Genomic DNA, 16,786 nt, shown 5'->3' with positions numbered 1-16,786 from the left:
TTGTTGTTGTTGTTTTTGTTTATCTATATATATATAGGGAGAGGTTCAAGATTGAACCACTAAATAAAAGAAGGACGGAGAATCATTTTCAGTCATTCGATCATCAAGATCTACGGTGGATGCATCATCTTGTTGGATGAATGCAGATTCCTGGGTTTGAATCCTGAAGGGAGCAATTTTTATTTTTATTTTTTTTGAGTGAATTAATTTAAACAGCGAATGCATTAATTTGGACCATACTTGAATATTGTGAATTTCTGTATACGACGAAATACGAGTTGGCAACTACTACAATTTTTAAAGCTATTTAAGATAATTTTTTACAAAATTAGGTCGATAACGAGAAAAATGGAGAAAAAGGAAAGTTGAATAGCGAGAAAAGTACATGAAAAATCTGAATTTTGTTTGGGTGCAGTGAGTTCCCAATTTCTTCCATCAAATTATTGAACTTTTAAGATCCATCGCAGAAAAAGTCTTCACAATCAATCCAAAGTAAACCCATCCTTAAAATTCCATCACCAACGAGATTAAATCTCTCTCTCTCTCTCTCTCTCTCTGCGCACACACAACACACAGTGACTGCGCGTGCCATTGCGCGATTACATGATCTCCGATCTGATCTGGCCACAATGAGGGCGCGCGATTCAGTCCACGGCAGCGGCGGCTGCTACTGCGGCGGGGCGTGATTGAGATGCAGTCGGGCGACAATCCACCGACACTTCCGTTTCCACTCAGTCCGTTGCTGCTCTTGAATGCCGCTGGCGGCGGTCCCGGCGATTTCGGGGAGGGAGGGTTTGAATTGTCGCGGTATTTGTTCCTAGGATCGCTGCTCTTCTCGCGAGAAGCAGGCGGCATGGACTTGTCCAAGGTCGGGGAGAAGATCTTCAGCTCAGTTCGCTCCGCGCGCTCGATTGGTCTCCTGCCTTCCCTGTCTGATCGTCCTGAGGTACTGCAATTCTCGTTGCTACGAGCACCCTGAGCTGAACTGATAATTGTGCTGCTGATACATTGTATCCTGACAATATGCGTGTTGCGTTGAGAATGCGGTTTGTGAAGTTAATGATTTTGTGGCAACTTACTAGCCTGTGATCATGCATTTGCTTGATTGTGGAGCGTGAGGTTACTCTAATTACGATATGTTATGACCTTTCAAAAAAAATATGAATTACGATATGTCATGAACTTAATAAAGTTATTTTTTTGCTGTTGATAAGTTTGTAATTGTCGAGGTATGTATAGTGATCCTGCATCCTGGAACTGGAATTTAGTAATTCATGTTTCTTTCAATGCCCAAGCTTATAGGTAAGTAAAAAAAAATTGTTTACTGTACTCAATAAACTTCTTGAACCTTGATGTTTTATTAATCAACTTCAAATTGTTTGTAGCTACTGAAATTTTTGATTGTTTCTATGATGAAATTTATGTCATAGTTGTGTATTTATATCTTGTGTGATGGGATGGTCATATCTAGTGCTTTTTAGTTGATCAAGGAATGGGCGGATTTTTAAGTATTAAGATTAAGATTGTTAAAGAGAGATGAGTTATAGTCTGCAGATAAAACAAACGTCTGGAATTCACTGTATATCTGATTGAAGTTGTCATAAAGTCCATTTCTATCATAAGGCAATCAATTTGACTGTCTTTAGTTTGTTATAGCTGGGATTTGGAATTGAGGCTATTTCTCTTTCTATGTAATGTTGAAAATGTCCAATATCGTCTGCCAATAGGTTGGTGTGGTCTTTGATGCCATTATGGGTTCAATTTCCTGAAAAAACAACGAATGTGGAAGATGAGTTGGGCCAATTTTTCATGCTACATAAATGCAACAGCCATGATTTATATGTGAGAGAATATGAATCTGCAGAGTCTTATCACACTAAACAAACTGATTTTGACATTTCAATAACTATATCACTTTCTGTCTTTAGTATTTATTCAGGCTGATTTGAAATTCTCTGAGTTATTGCTGACTTTATGAATGCAACTATTTTGACACACAGGTTCCAGCACGAGCCGCAGCAGCTGCAGCTGTTGCCCGTGTTCTTGCTGGACTACCTCCACATCAAAGGCATAATTTTTCAAGCTCCGATGAAATGAGTTTCATATATGGGAACAAACCTCAAGGTCAAGCTGTAGATGAGCTCGAGAAGGAATTTTATGAGGAGGTTGTTTACTATTTCTTTAGCAGCATCAGTATTTCCCATGTCTCAATGATATAGAAATAAACAAGATGAGGAGAAACGACGAGGTCAAAAAATTATCTCCATAAGCAGTTTAGTTCTTCATATATAATGTGAATATTACAACTTCAATGAGTATTTACATGCAATGGAAGGCTTAGAATTACAGTTCGTGGTAGAATTATCTTTGGCTTCATCAATATGGTGGGATGTGACTGATCTTAAAACTACAGTTACCATCTAACAATAGAAGTATTCAGTGACATACAATACATAGGGGGAAAACTCTTGGAAGATGATGTGATGTCTTCCAAATTGTTATGCAACACCAGAAATGGATGTGGCATCTCTCAGCCTTTCTTGCAGATATGTTGTTTTTTTCTGGTCAACACGGAGCTAACATTTATAATTATAAATGCTACTATTATGATAGATGCTTTGTGTTGTATCTATTTGCGTTTTATCTGCAAACCATGAAATTAACAGAAAAATGCTATGGGTATTTCTTTTCTTCAGGAGTTTGATCCTGTTAGACACATTTTAGAACAAATCCCCTCAGAAGAAAATGAACCAGCATATTTTGAGGAACAGGTCTTATTCTTTGTTTGAGCTCTTTCTTCTCTCCATTCATGCATTCTATGTTGTTACCTTTGATTTACTTAATTTAACATCATCACCTGTTCTTGTGGTCCTGTTTGTTTTCTTGCTGATTTTAATTTTTTCTCTCTATTATTTCCATTTTTTCTTTGTTTCCTTTTTATTTATCCAGATGCCCTGTTTCCTTGTTAGTTACTTTTCTGTCTCATCTATGTATGCCGCTGGTTGTTTGCTGTTTATAACCTATACGTTACTGTAGTGAGCATCTGTCTGATTTGGATGATCTCTGCTTAATGCATGTAGCACAGGTGTTTTCCGTATTTAGTTTTTGTGATCTAATGTGCTCATGCATTTTATAATTTCTTCTTTGCCGACAGTAAGGCAATTGATTGTTTTACTAAATGAATGTTTGTTTTCGTATTTTGCTGGGTGGAGAATCTGGAATATTGAAATGCTCTTGCAGAAAGAAATTGCCTGTTTATTGATATAAGTTTTCAACTTTTGGAAGACATTTTCATTCCCTGTAAGTTATAAGTTGCTGGGTTAACTTTAGTACTTGAGCTTTGAATTTCGTATCAAGTCATGGTTGTTGAAACATTGGCTTATTCTTCTCTCTGTCTAAAAGGAGCTTTACTAGGATATAGACATCTGGAGAGACGAAAAGGTACCACTGTTTCCAGATGTCTATAGCAATGATGTATTATGGGCATATAGTCTACGTTTAGTTATACTATTAGCCAGCAACTAGTTTTCATTTGTAAATTATCCCTCAGGGTCAGATGCTGCACCTTTTACTTTGATATTATATAATACGACCAACCTTTATAACATATGGTGTTTTTATGAACTGATTCCGTTTTAGATGACATTCTTGGTACTTTACTTTGTTGCCATATTTGCTTGATACAATTTTCACATTCTAGATCCATTGAGTACTCTCCACAAGCTTTTTGCCCTATTCCTTTATCAAGTATTAGGAGGATGGGGACGGTGTTGCTGTTTCATAATTATGCTTCCATTAAAACAAAATAAACAATCTCATCAATCCGTTATTTACAGATCATTCTGCATTGTATTCTTTTATAGGCAGCTCTTCGATTAACACAACTGGATGGAATTTCTGAACGCTTGTCGCGCCATGTGATGGAACATCATGAACAAATGGGTGAGTTTCCTACTTTCCTCTTTGAGTTCCCTTAAATTTCCGGAAATGTAGGAAGGTTTTTACGAAGAAACTTTCATGTGCTTACTCCCTGTATCTGTTTAGTCTATGGGAATTGGGAAATAGTCTACCTTGCTAGAGTACTTTAAATTCCTCTAATATCTTTAGAATCTACTCTTCCAATCAAACTCCTCAAAAAGGTGTTACTTGGTTGTCTTCACTCAACCCTCTAATTATGGAAACCACAGTGGTAATCATATGGTTGATAAATGAAGGAACTTTAAGCTATTGTATACTCAAGTCATCAAGTCATTCTTTGTTAGGTACTGACTTACGAAAGAAATGTCCATTAACTTCTTTATTGCAAGTGTTGTTTTGTTCCACTTGGAATTCCCGAATTGGCTTAACTATTACTTTCCAGTCCATTATTTTTATCCTGCATGGCCATTGCATAAGTATGTTGATCATTTGGAGCTCTCCCTTCAATTCTCATCTCCTCGAATCTAGCAGAATTAGTTCCTAACTGATTTGGCTGCACCACATTTTCTACTTTGGTCACAATTTGTACGTATTCTTTACATAGAGTTTTCTCTTATATGAAAATTCTATAATTTTTGAATTCCTAAATTCTGGTAATATACTTTGTTCAGTACACGGGATGAATCTAGTCAGAGAATTGGAGAAGGACTTGAAGATTGCAAATGTTATTTGCATGGTAAGCAGGTGACTTTTTTACCATTTAACTGCTAGTGATGAGTGAGTAGTTAACTCTTAGAACTTGCTGGTAGATCTGATTAGCATTGTTGAACTCATACTTTAACATGGTTATCTGTGCTAAGCTGCTCAAGTCTTTAAGATGTGGAAAACAAGTGGGTGCTTATTCTTTTCCCAAAAGTTCCATATTTGAAACTATGATTCTTGAACAATCTTTTTCTAGGAATTTTATTGAATAAGCATTGATCTACAGATGAAGGTTTCTTGGAAAGCCAAGATTGTCATCATGTTTCCTTTTTTATTATTGCAGAATGGGCGAAGGCACCTTACCTCTTCTAGGAATGAGGTATCTAGGGATCTAATCGTTACAGAAAATTCGAAGAAGAAGCAAGCGTTCCTGGTATTCTACTCACCTGAAAGTTTTGATTGATTATTCCAATCTGTTTTTCTTCTTTTGGTTCCCTTCCCATCCAAGCCTTGCAGAGCAAAGCATATTTGCAGGTTCTCTCAGGGCATCAAGAAATTCTTTAGAGTAGACTGCACATATATTGTTGAAAGAATGTCGTGTTGGTCCGAACGCTAATATTGTGTTTTACATCTGAAAGAACCAAATATGTGAAATTGATGTAAATGTTTCTCTAGGATGCTGAACATGAAATGCTTATCTAGCCAAAGTAGTTGATCACACTTGTCAAGTAGCGTTATCATGAATCTGTCATTCATTCTTTTTCTTTGGTTGACATAATAACATTGACCTTAAATGACTCTAGTCACGAAATTCTGGTAAGATTTACTTCACTTCAGCTATCTTGGGATGAGAAAGGAATTTGGGAGGGGGGCGAAATGAAGAGCAGATTATCATCTTTATCCCTAAATTGTTACCAAAATTTTAAATTCCCAGCAGAATATTCAATGTTGAGTACAGTAAAGAAATGCTATTTATTGTTAAAGTCTTCCATTGGGTATGCTTATTGTATTTATCTTTGGATTACATGCTTAGGGCAGTTCCTATTTGTGATTCGAATTGAAACTACAGTTAGTAACAAAGCTATAATGTTTTTATTGTTTTATCAATACCAGAGCTACCTTTGAGTATTCTAAAAGTAATTATTATATAATTTATTGCAACTTGCAGGGCATGCTTCCCATCTTGTCTGAGCTTCGTCATGCAGTGGACTTGCAAGTGGTTCTTGATACTTGTGTTGAGGAAGGGAGTTTCTCTAAGGTGCTATTTATTTTACTTAAGGATTATAGAGAAGGAATCTTTTTAGTTCTTTATTTGTCTTTTCGTCCTTTTCTACTGTAGGTTTTGCTTCATATGTATATTTTGGTATGCATAAACTAAAACATTCTTTCTAAATGCTTACCTTTACATTCTCAGGCTTTCCAAGTACTGCCCGAGTATTTACAACTGTTAGATAGTTTATCAGACCTTTCGGCTGTGCAAGAGATGAGCCTTGATGTTGAGGTGAACTGGACATGCAAGAGAAACATGCTTTTTATTCATTTACTATTGGTGCTTGTGCTTCCTCTTTATCTTTACATGTAGGGTTATCTTTGATTAACTTTTATAGTCTCTTGCAGTATGTGATAATTGTTCTGCTTTTTTCTCTTCCTTTTTATTATATATATATATCCTTGGGCTTCATTCAATTGCACAATGATTAAGATAGCTAATATGGTACAGGTTTGGTTGGGGAAGACTCTTCAGAAGTTGGATTCACTTCTATTAGAAGTGTGCCAGGACTTCAAAGAGGATGGCTATCTCACTGTTAGTTCCAGATCGGCTTTATATATTTTAACAACTAATTCATAAAGTCCTACTTGATCTCACATGTTTGTAGATTTCTATATAATATATGAATAATTATTATTCATAATACCTGATTTGATGTGAAATATATATCCATATGTCATCTGTATCTGTTAGTCCATACATTTTTTTGTTTCATTATACTCCTTCCGTCCATAAAGATTGTGTGTTTATTACTATTTTCGTCCGTCCACAAAGGTTGTGTGTTTTCCTTTTTTAGAAACCTCCTGTATACTTTAAACCCCATTCACACTCAATATTTACAAAATACCCACCCTTTACTTTTACAATTTGGTGGGCCCCAATACTACCCTTTAACACTAAAATCACATCTTCCAACTTTTTTATTAAAACCCGTGCCCTCCACTCCACCACACTCTTTGTGGACGGAGGGCGTATTATAGACTCTGCTTCACTTTGTTGTAGTTTTATCTTGTGCCTCGTTATTATGTGTAAAACTATATCATCCAAGAGAATATGAAGCGCACTATATATAATCAACCGTAATTGGCCTTATGTCAATTGATAATGATAAAGCATATCTAAATCATAGTGACAATAGAAAGGTGAATTTTGTTTTAATACGTCAAGCTGTAGCTATTAAAATGAAATTAATACTATTCTCTTTATGAAATTGCTGTTTCCAGAAATTGTTAAATGGTATTCATCTCGTCACTCAATAGTATTCAGTGGAATCATGTGATGAACTATTGTCCAGTTATCACTATAGCCCATCTAGTTTATGAACAGGTTCTTATATTAATAATTGCTTAAATCTTTGCACATTTCCTGAGATAGCTAACAAATATGTCTGGTATCCTGATCATCATATGCACTGTTGCTGTCATGTTCAGGCTATGAACAAATGTTATTTTAGTTAATGCTTGGGTGTAAAATAAAGTGTTATTTGTTTTCTTAATTCTGCAGGTGGTTGATGCATATGCTTTAATTGGTGATGTTCCTGGTCTAGCTGAAAAAATACAGAGCTTCTTCATGCAGGAGGTTCTCTCTGAAAGCCACTCAGCCTTGAAGACCATTTTACAAGAGGCAAGAAAAATACTTTCATGAGAATCTAATTGCTTATCATTCAAGTAAGGAGGTAATTGGTATGAGGGAATGAGATAGGAATGAAATGATCATTCGTTAATTCATTCTCATTCCTATGATCGGTATGTCTTGAAATTGAGAATCAGCCTTCATAAAGTTGAGGAATGGTCATTCCTTCCAAACCCAATGGGTTTCCTATGCTCTTTTGTTAGGCATATAAGTTAGGGAGCCCTAACTTAACCCAAAGCCATTGTCAAGGGTAAAGGGTTGACCCCCTCTTAGATATCATTCCGTACTTTCATGTGGAACCGATGTGGGATATCGTAACATCTTTGAGCTAAAACAACTAATATATGAAAATTAGTTTATATAATCATTATTTATTATTATTATTGGTAAATAATTGTTATATTACACTTTTCTTTTTTAAAACTAAACATATCTATTAAAGTTAATACTACTATTTATTCTAGGGTTAATCATGTTTCGTGTTCTCCAATTTTTAGCATTTTTCAAAAAATGTCAGCTCTTCTGAGTTATGATCTCTCTCTCTCTCTCTCTCTCTCTCTTCGGAGTTATGTTCTCTCTCTCTTCTTGAGTTGAGTTCTGCTCTCGCTCTTCCTAAGTTCTGCTCGGCTGAGTTTCTCTACTCTTTCTCCCTCCCGTGTTTTTTTTTTTTTTAATTTCCCTTCTCTGGGTTTAAGCTCTTTTCCTGGATTGGGCTTTTAGAAAGGGAAAGAGTGCTCTCTCCCTTCTCCCCCCCCCTCTCTCTATATTTTTAGGTGTTTTTTTTTTCTTGGTTTTTTTTTTTTTTTTTTTTTTGTGAAACGATGTTGTTTAGTGGGTGAGGTGGGAAAAAAATCCACCTAAGAATCCGGAAAGGTGATTCATCATTCTGTCGCCGGATTTTTTAAAGCAGGACATAAATACAACTTTTCCAGAAGTTGGGGCTTTCAAATAGAAAATGTTAGTTGGAGGCATTTCCCAGAAAAAGCTAAAAGTTGGGGACATATTACATGATTATCCCTTTTATCTTATTAAAGAAAAAATGGAACTTACCAAAATAAATATATGCCTATCGAAATTTAAATAATTCTGAAGATATTTATTTAATATTTTCATAACTTTTTATAAAAATAATTCATCGTTTGAACTTAAGTTACTTGACTATTTAGAGGAACTGGCATCATCAAATGTATAATTCTGAATAAAAGATAGATAGCCAGTTCTATTATTTATAATAATCTCTGTTGGATTGTGCTTGAAGCACGAGTTACATCAAATCTGAGCTTTGGTATATTACCAGACTACTAATCTGATCAAATGTATTTTTATGTGACTATTTGAAAACACCTAATGTAGTATATGCCAAAAGAAGCTTGCATCTGTATCATTGTTGTTTATAGGACCCTTCTTTTCAACACCCTCAAATGCATTAATTGAGTTGTATGCTTTCATTTAGCATTATAATTTCTTATATGACTGACACTAAAAGCTTGAATTGCAGGACGTTGAAAATCCCAATTCCCAAATTACTAGGTGTGAGTTAATCTTATCCTGTATTGAAGTTGTTAGGATATATTTTGGCTTTGGGGTTTATGTTCTTCAGTTTTATCGTTTGATGAGATGTAATATAATGCCTTTCTTGGCTGGTTTTCAATTTCCCCAGGCTGACATACAGTGATTTGTGCACCCAAATACCTGAGTCCAAGTTTAGGCAGTGTTTACAAACAACACTAGCTGTTCTCTTTAAGCTGATGTGTTCATACTATGTAATTATCAACTTCCAACTTGAAGACAAAGTGAGTTACCACTCTCCAAACTTTATTGTTTTATAATATTTGATATTATTTGAATACAATTCTAAGTGTTAGTGAAACATTGAATTTTTGACAGGCTCTATTCATTGTGACAGGTGTCAGCCTGCCATAACCCTAGTGGTGATCAACATGGTACGCTATCTGGGTTCTCTGAGGATACTGCCAAAAAAGTTTCTTCTACTTATCTGGCAGAAGAAGGCTCAGTTACTGCATCAACTGAGAGAAGATCTCGTTTCTCCTCGGTCGAAGTGAGTTCAACATCTGTAACAGATACTGAAGGAACCCATGCCCCTATACTCGAAGATCACCCAACTGATGAGGGAAGAGATGATGGAAGTGCAGCATCAAGTAGCGGGTCCCCATGGTTCTTGCTGCGAAAAGATGCTGTGACGTTTGTTTCACTTGCCTTACAAAGGGGATGTAGGAACCTTTGGCAACTTACAACAAGCCGTATATCAGTTTTGCTTTCATCTTCAGCAGTCTCTTCTACTAGCATTCATCAATTTTTGAGAAACTATGAAGATCTAAGTTTATTCATCTTGGCTGGGGAAGCTTTTTGTGGGACTGAGGCTATTGAGTTTCGCCAGAAGGTTAAATCCATTTGTGAAGCTTATTTTGCTGCCTTCCATCGTCAGAATATTTATGTAAGTCCTACTCTATGAGCTTGTGCTTTTTATGAGAGCATATCCATGTGCTGGAATACTTGATTGTTTGTCATGCTTCTTCTTTGTTAGTTTGAATCTTTCATCTCGTCATACTATGTTGTAAGTGACAGAATCTATCTGGTTAGAAGCATTCCATTATGCAAAATCTATATTCATCACTAGTGCAAACATGTGAAAGTGGCAAGCATACAGGTAACAGGATCACTTCATAGAACAGATAAGAAAGGTCAAACTGCACTAACAAATAAAAGCAAACCAAGGGCCCATGTATTTGATCTCATCATTACCCTTCAATCATGAATTTGTTAGTCTCTAAAATACAGATCGATATATACAAACTTTAGTAAAAGTAATCTATAATGCTCTTCTCTGGACCTAATGAACCAATTATTTTGAACTGAGATATACACTCCCCATTTAGCATTTTGATGTCTGAAGTTGTATGCGTCCTTTTATTTTTATGCATATGGTTAATTCTTGGTCTGATGGAACCTTCAATCATGAATTTGTTTAGTATTTTCTGTTGTTCCTTCTTTCTGCATATTCAAAGAAAATACTTTTTGTTGACATGGTGATGTTGGTATATGGATATTTGTGTTGAAATAAACAGTTGGAGTTCTGACCTTTCTTAATTCCATGTTGGCAGTGATAAACCCGGACTCCAACTATTAGGTGAATCACATGGTATCCCCTGACTAGCAAGTGTGAATTTAGAGTCGCACTGAATTGGGCTATAAGTATTAACGAAATTAGGGCTTGCCAATCTGCGGGTTGAGTGCCAAAAGGGGGATGTTTCTGAGAGATGGTTGTTTTTTTGGAGGGTTAGCAATGTCATGGTTTGCATGGCAAACTCCACTGCTGAGATGAAAAAATAACAAATTTCTGCTGCATGTATACGGGGATTTTAAGTAAAATTAAATTGAGATTCTTATTCTTATATTTTTATACAACTCTTCTTCAATAGCCTTTTGGTTTACTTTGCACTTCCAACGAGCATAAATTATCTTCCTTAAGACGGTACACGGTGAAGTTGTATATTAGTTGGGAGATATCTCTTACTTTGTTTTAGCTTCGCTCGTCTGTACTGGATTCATGCTAATTTGATATGAATATAAAATCTGTGGCATTGAAGTAAGTTGATTATTTTTTACCATGTGCGTTGTGAAATTGAAAGGAAATATAGGATGGAAATTTTCTTGTATTGTGAGACTTTGATCATTATTTGCTTTCCAGGCCTTAAGAATGGTGCTGGAGAGGGAAAATTGGCAGATTTTGCCACCAGACACAATTCAAGTAGTTAGTTTTCCGGGACTGGTTGGTGATGGAGCAGCGCTCCTTGTTTCATCTGTCAGTTCTCCCCGTGCAAAATTACTACATGACAGTAAATCAGTTGGACTAGCTAGTGGGTCGAATAAGGGTGGATTTTCATATTGGCTTGAAAATGGTAAGCTGTTTTTGCCAAAAGTAAGTGGCAGTTCTGAGGAGCATTCCGACTCCTTTCAATCCAATGGTTTGGCGACACAAGGATCTGGAAATACTAGTAAGATACCCAAGCAGACAAAATCTTCCTCTGAAGCTGGTGACACAAACCATATCAATGGGACTATTCCAGAAGAAGAAAATGAGGATCTCCATGCAGATTTTATTGACGAAGATAGTCAGCTTCCGAGTCGTATTACCAAACCTGGTCATTCAAGGCATAACTCTTTACATGGGAACAATGAAGATTTGATAGCACAAACAGGATCCTCCCTTTGTGTCCTGAGGTGAGCTCTAAATTCCTAAATTATGTGTCTATATAATGCTATAATTTCGATATAAATATTAAGCTCTATTGCTGTTTCTGAGTCAGATCGATGGACAAATATGCACGGTTGATGCAGAAATTAGAGATTGTCAATGTTGAGTTTTATAAGGTAGGCGGCTCATCTACTGATGGTTGCTTATGTTGGCAAAATGCTTTAGTTGCGTACATATCTTGATGTGCACGAATCAATGATTTTTTTCATGGTTCTTGTCTTCGGCTTTTTTAGTAATTGTATTTTATTACGCTTCACAGGGAATTTGCCAATTGTTTGAGATCTTTTTCTACTTTGTGTTTGAGACATTCTGTGAGCATAATACTCCAACTAGTGGAAAAGGAATCAATGGTTCTACTCCTCGTAAGTTTTTTTTTCTTCTTCTTTAGCGTTTGATATATCTTAGCAAATTATATTACAATTATCTTCCAACCAGGACAGCGTTTTGGCATGTTTGCGATGGGTGGCTTCTCCTGAACACTTTTGTTGTTATTTTCCTCAGACAAGGTAAAAACTGCAATAGCAAGAATTTCACAAGAGTGTGACCAGTGGATAAAACATCAACCGTTATCAACATCTTCGTCATCCCCAACATCTTCAAGCCCCTCATTCACACATATGGATGTTACCCCTACTAGTCCTCCCAGTCACGTTATGTCTTTTGGACTGAAGGTATTATTATGCCTATAGAGTGCTGTCATGGTGCCTATGCTTTTTGCTTACATGCCTTCCCTTGTTTATTTTACAACTTTAGGAGGGCAACAAGTCTCTTAGATTTGTGCTTAAATTGTTCTATAGAAGACAAAACATTATGCAATACTTATGCTGTTCTATTAGCACTAAATTTCCACAGTAAAAATATGGGATATGTTTTTAACTCTGAGAACCTAATTATGTTTCTATGACTCTTTATGCATAATTTCTGCATGCCTTACAATGTCATACTCTCATTTTTCAAATTGGAACCATCCCTTGACTATTTCTTTCTGATTTCTTTGTTTCCCCTTAAGCTTTTCTTTCTAAACACCTTTGCTACTGTGTTTGCCTGACGCTATGGTTGTAAGTGGGTAGTGCTCCGGTAAGGATGTTAACAGTGTAGCATTTACAAGGTAATCTATTGGATTCTCTAGTGTAATGCCATGAAGAAGTGATGATCCAATGACTCTTCTGCTGCATTAGGTATTGCCTTAAAATAGCATAGAGAAACCTGCTAGGGAGTTGAAGTATAGAAACCTAAAGTAGCTCTATGAAGCTGAAGTCCTTTCCCATAACTGCTATTACTGGGATAAGGGTTTAAGAACACAAAGTCCAACTTACATCTTACTTTAGAAGTCATATATCATAAGCTGTTCTCCTATTCCATGATTATCATTCATTCTTGAACCTTTACCATATGTAGCCCATCTAAAGGTCTAGTCTGAAAGGAGATGTTAAATCAATAGGTTGATATATGGGTTTTCTCCCCTGTTTGTATGCTCAACCTTAATCTCGTTCAAACATTACTCGCATGACATGGTTATGACCATATTTTTTTTGTGATCTGTGAACTACTGTGATGAAAAGATCCCATTTTGTCTGATACATAGAAACATAATTTTATTGTAAAATTACTTTTAGTTGGAGTTGTAGTTTTTTGACTAATATGTGAGTAATTACATTGACATAATGCTGCAGGAAAGATGTGCTGGGGCTGACACTATATCTCTTGTTGCTCAATTATTGCATAGATCCAAAGCCCATATGCAATCAATGCTTCCACGCAAATATGGAGCACTAGTGGAGGACTTCTATTTTCACATGGTATGTTTTGATATACTGCTCCATTACGTCCTCAATGATATATGCACTTATTTCATAATCCTATGGTTCGGTTTCTTTCTCCTTGCTTACTTGTATCTTTCATCATTATCAAACTACGTTCTTCAGAACACGATAATATAATTAGCTTCTCTTTAGTTTTAAGTTTCATTCCAAACGATTTGGTTTGTAGTGGGTTGACTATCCATCTTTTCCAGGTTGATGCTGTGCCTGATCTTACTCGGCTTATACATAGAACAACGGCAAAATCACTACTGCATATCAATGGGTGAGACAAGAAAAGACATTGCTTATTCTTTAAGGGCTCGTTTGCTACGTGGTATGAGATAATGTGTGATATCTTTGATTGAGATGTCTATTAATTTATTAGATATCAATATCATGTTTGGTAAGATATATAAAAAAAGTGTCATGCTATCATACCCCTCAGGTGTGATACAGAATAAAAATGATATGGATACTAGATAACGGGCCATTAATTTATAAAGGGCTTTGATTTTTGAAGCAAACAATATATTATTGTGCTATAGGTATCTATCACACCCTTATCATGCATAGCAAACGAGCCCTAAAGTGATTATATAAATCATTTTAACAACATTGTTTTTGAGATATCCCTAAGCCGATTAATGAAATCTCTTTACATCTTATAAAACATCAAACATCTCTGATCTCACATTCCTCATATCACGATAACTTGTCCTTGTCTTATGTTTCTTAATTGTTTTAGTTAAAAGAAAGTCTTGAAGATCCGTTTAGTTTTTAGAATCCTATAAATACAGTATTGTTTACCCTGGAAGAGTGATTATTGCCTATCTGAAAGGAAAATAAAATAATAACTTGCTTTGGCTGTTCAACACCTCTTCTATCTTGCACATTTTCTTTGCTCTTAACTCTTTAACCTACCTCGTCTTTGGTGGTGCTGTTCTAAGTTAAAACTGAAGTTTCTTTCTTTTATATATATTAGAAGGCAGGATATTTTTCCTTGTTTATAGAGGCACCTTCAATATTTGCATAGCCATATAGTAGTGTTGTTTATTGGATGATGGTTTGAGCAGGTATGCTGATCGCATTTCCAGTGCTAAATGGGAGGTGAAAGAGCTTGGAATGGAGCATAATGGGTATGTTTTCTCAAAGCAAGTAATATCTTTAACATTCCACGTTTAATCCTTCAACATCAGTTACATTGTTTGAAAAAGAAATTATGGTTTGGCAGCATTCATTATCTACTGATAAAATGGTCATATGAAAGGAAAGGTAAATGTTATATTTATGTCAAAATGAATACCTCCACAAAACAAATGCCAAACCTGAGGCTGAGGGGTGAATTACGTGATTACAAAAAGTGCAAGAGTGTAAAGGTTCAAGGAAAAGAAACAGTGCGATTATTTTATTGGGTTGCGTATTAAAAATATTAATGGAGCTTCCAAATTTCACTAGAATGTCATGATATATTTGGAGATAACTTGGTGAACATTCTAAATAAAAAAGTGAGACATGATTAGGAATGGTGATATGAATGACCACAGCATCGGGCAGTTGATTTCAAAGAGCAAGAATAAAGTAATTACTGAAAAGTAGCTGAAAATGGATGGCAGATTTCGAATTGTTGATCATGTTAGCTATATCTGCTAATGCAGTGCCATAATACATCGTAAATTTTTTGTACAAATTCAGCTAAATCTTCCATAAATATATCTCTCTACATTCAACAACTTGACCTTCTTGATTTTCTGTATTTGTGAGCATGGTCAATTATGTGCTTTCTTGTGCTAATAGGTATGTTGATTTATTACTTGGTGAATTTAAGCACTACAAAACAAGGATTGCTCATGGGGGTATCCGGCAAGAGGTAATGAGTGGTATTAAATATTCATTATTGTGCTGCCTATAATCAAAATGGAAACCCTAGTATATTTCTTGTATCCATGTGGATATGCAAACTCACTGATTTAGCTTCTATATATTACATCGACATCAATCCAGGTTCAAGATCTCCTCTTAGAATATGGACTTGAAAATGTTGCTGAAACTCTGATCGAGGGCCTATCTAGGGTGAAGAGGTGTACTGATGAAGGACGGGCTCTCATGTCGCTGGATCTTCAGGTACCAGTTTACTCCCCACTTTCATGATATGGTTTGTGGTTCGTTTTCGTTATTTGATTTGGCCCACTCCACTTTCAGGTTCTAATAAATGGCCTAAAGCATTTTGTCTCAATCGATGTAAAGCCAAAATTGCTGATAGTAGGAAGCTTTTATCAAGGTAGACAACTTTATTTGTTCTACAAATATATATCTGTGTTGAGTTTTCAACTACTTAGCCATTTGTCTCTTTATATGCAGGCATACTACCTTCCAGAAACCGAATATGTCCACTGGTCGCGTGCTCATCCGGTATAAAAACTTCGCTTAAATCCTCGTTAACAACAATACCACTCTAACTAAAGGGCTTTGATGAATCCAAATGTGCTTCTGATTTTGCAGGAATACAGTAAAAGTCAAGTAGTGGGGCTTATCAACCTCGTCGCAACGATGAAAGGCTGGAAAAGAAAAACCAGGTTGGAGATCTTAGAGAAGATAGAATGATGTTGTGTTTCCGTTGATCTATTGCTCTTTGAGCCTTGAAAAGTTTTGCCATCAATTTTTCACCAATTTTCGTATTTATATGTATATGTATGATCCCAGTTACTTGGATTCATCACCACACAATTTTTATAGGATCCAATTGAGTTGAGGTTGTATATGTGCCTAATTTGTAGTAATATATATTCTACCCTACAAAAGGGTAAGGATTTGTATATTTGGATAAAGTGTAGTACGGTTCCCACACTGAGATCATCAATTCTGATAATTCACTTCGTTATTAATTACTCCTTTGGAGTATTATATTATTCGTTAAAAAAAATACTAGTATATATTATGCGTTTTACTCGATTCATGAGTAGAAAATAATTGGAGTTTTATATTTTTCTTCTCCTTCTTTGCCTTTGTATTTTACTGTAGTATTTATGTTCTATTTTTAGCCTCTTTCGAATTTAAAGTTTTTCAGAAGAAAAGAAAAAAATAATGAGTCTTCCAACCTTTTCAATTTCTAAAATTTCTCAGATGTTCAATAAAGAAGGTTATGTTTTTCAACACATGCTAGCCTTGCACGAAAAATATTTTTATATT

The 16,786-nt window shown here is 35.6% G+C and overlaps 1 protein-coding gene across 1 annotated transcript; it reads left to right on the top strand.

Annotated features, from left to right (window-relative positions):
• Positions 1–331: 331 nt before the first annotated feature.
• Positions 332–16,485, top strand: LOC131020125 (uncharacterized). Its single transcript, XM_057948810.1, is given in 26 exon segments — positions 332–946; positions 2,001–2,165; positions 2,697–2,771; positions 3,864–3,942; positions 4,590–4,654; positions 4,964–5,053; positions 5,789–5,878; positions 6,035–6,121; positions 6,341–6,424; positions 7,394–7,513; positions 9,021–9,052; positions 9,183–9,315; positions 9,429–9,977; positions 11,232–11,764; positions 11,851–11,914; positions 12,058–12,160; positions 12,300–12,469; positions 13,472–13,597; positions 13,813–13,883; positions 14,674–14,736; positions 15,395–15,467; positions 15,602–15,721; positions 15,800–15,862; positions 15,864–15,878; positions 15,959–16,009; positions 16,100–16,485. Coding segments are annotated over 26 exon segments (3,378 nt in total). The 5' UTR covers positions 332–691; the 3' UTR covers positions 16,202–16,485.
• The last annotated feature ends 301 nt before the right edge of the window (positions 16,486–16,786 follow it).

Source organism: Salvia miltiorrhiza, chromosome 1, assembly GCF_028751815.1.
Source record: "Salvia miltiorrhiza cultivar Shanhuang (shh) chromosome 1, IMPLAD_Smil_shh, whole genome shotgun sequence".
In the NCBI taxonomy this organism is placed as follows: Eukaryota; Viridiplantae; Streptophyta; class Magnoliopsida; order Lamiales; family Lamiaceae; genus Salvia; species Salvia miltiorrhiza.
Note: the sequence above shows the minus strand (reverse complement) of the source record. Positions and strands in the feature narration are given on the sequence as shown.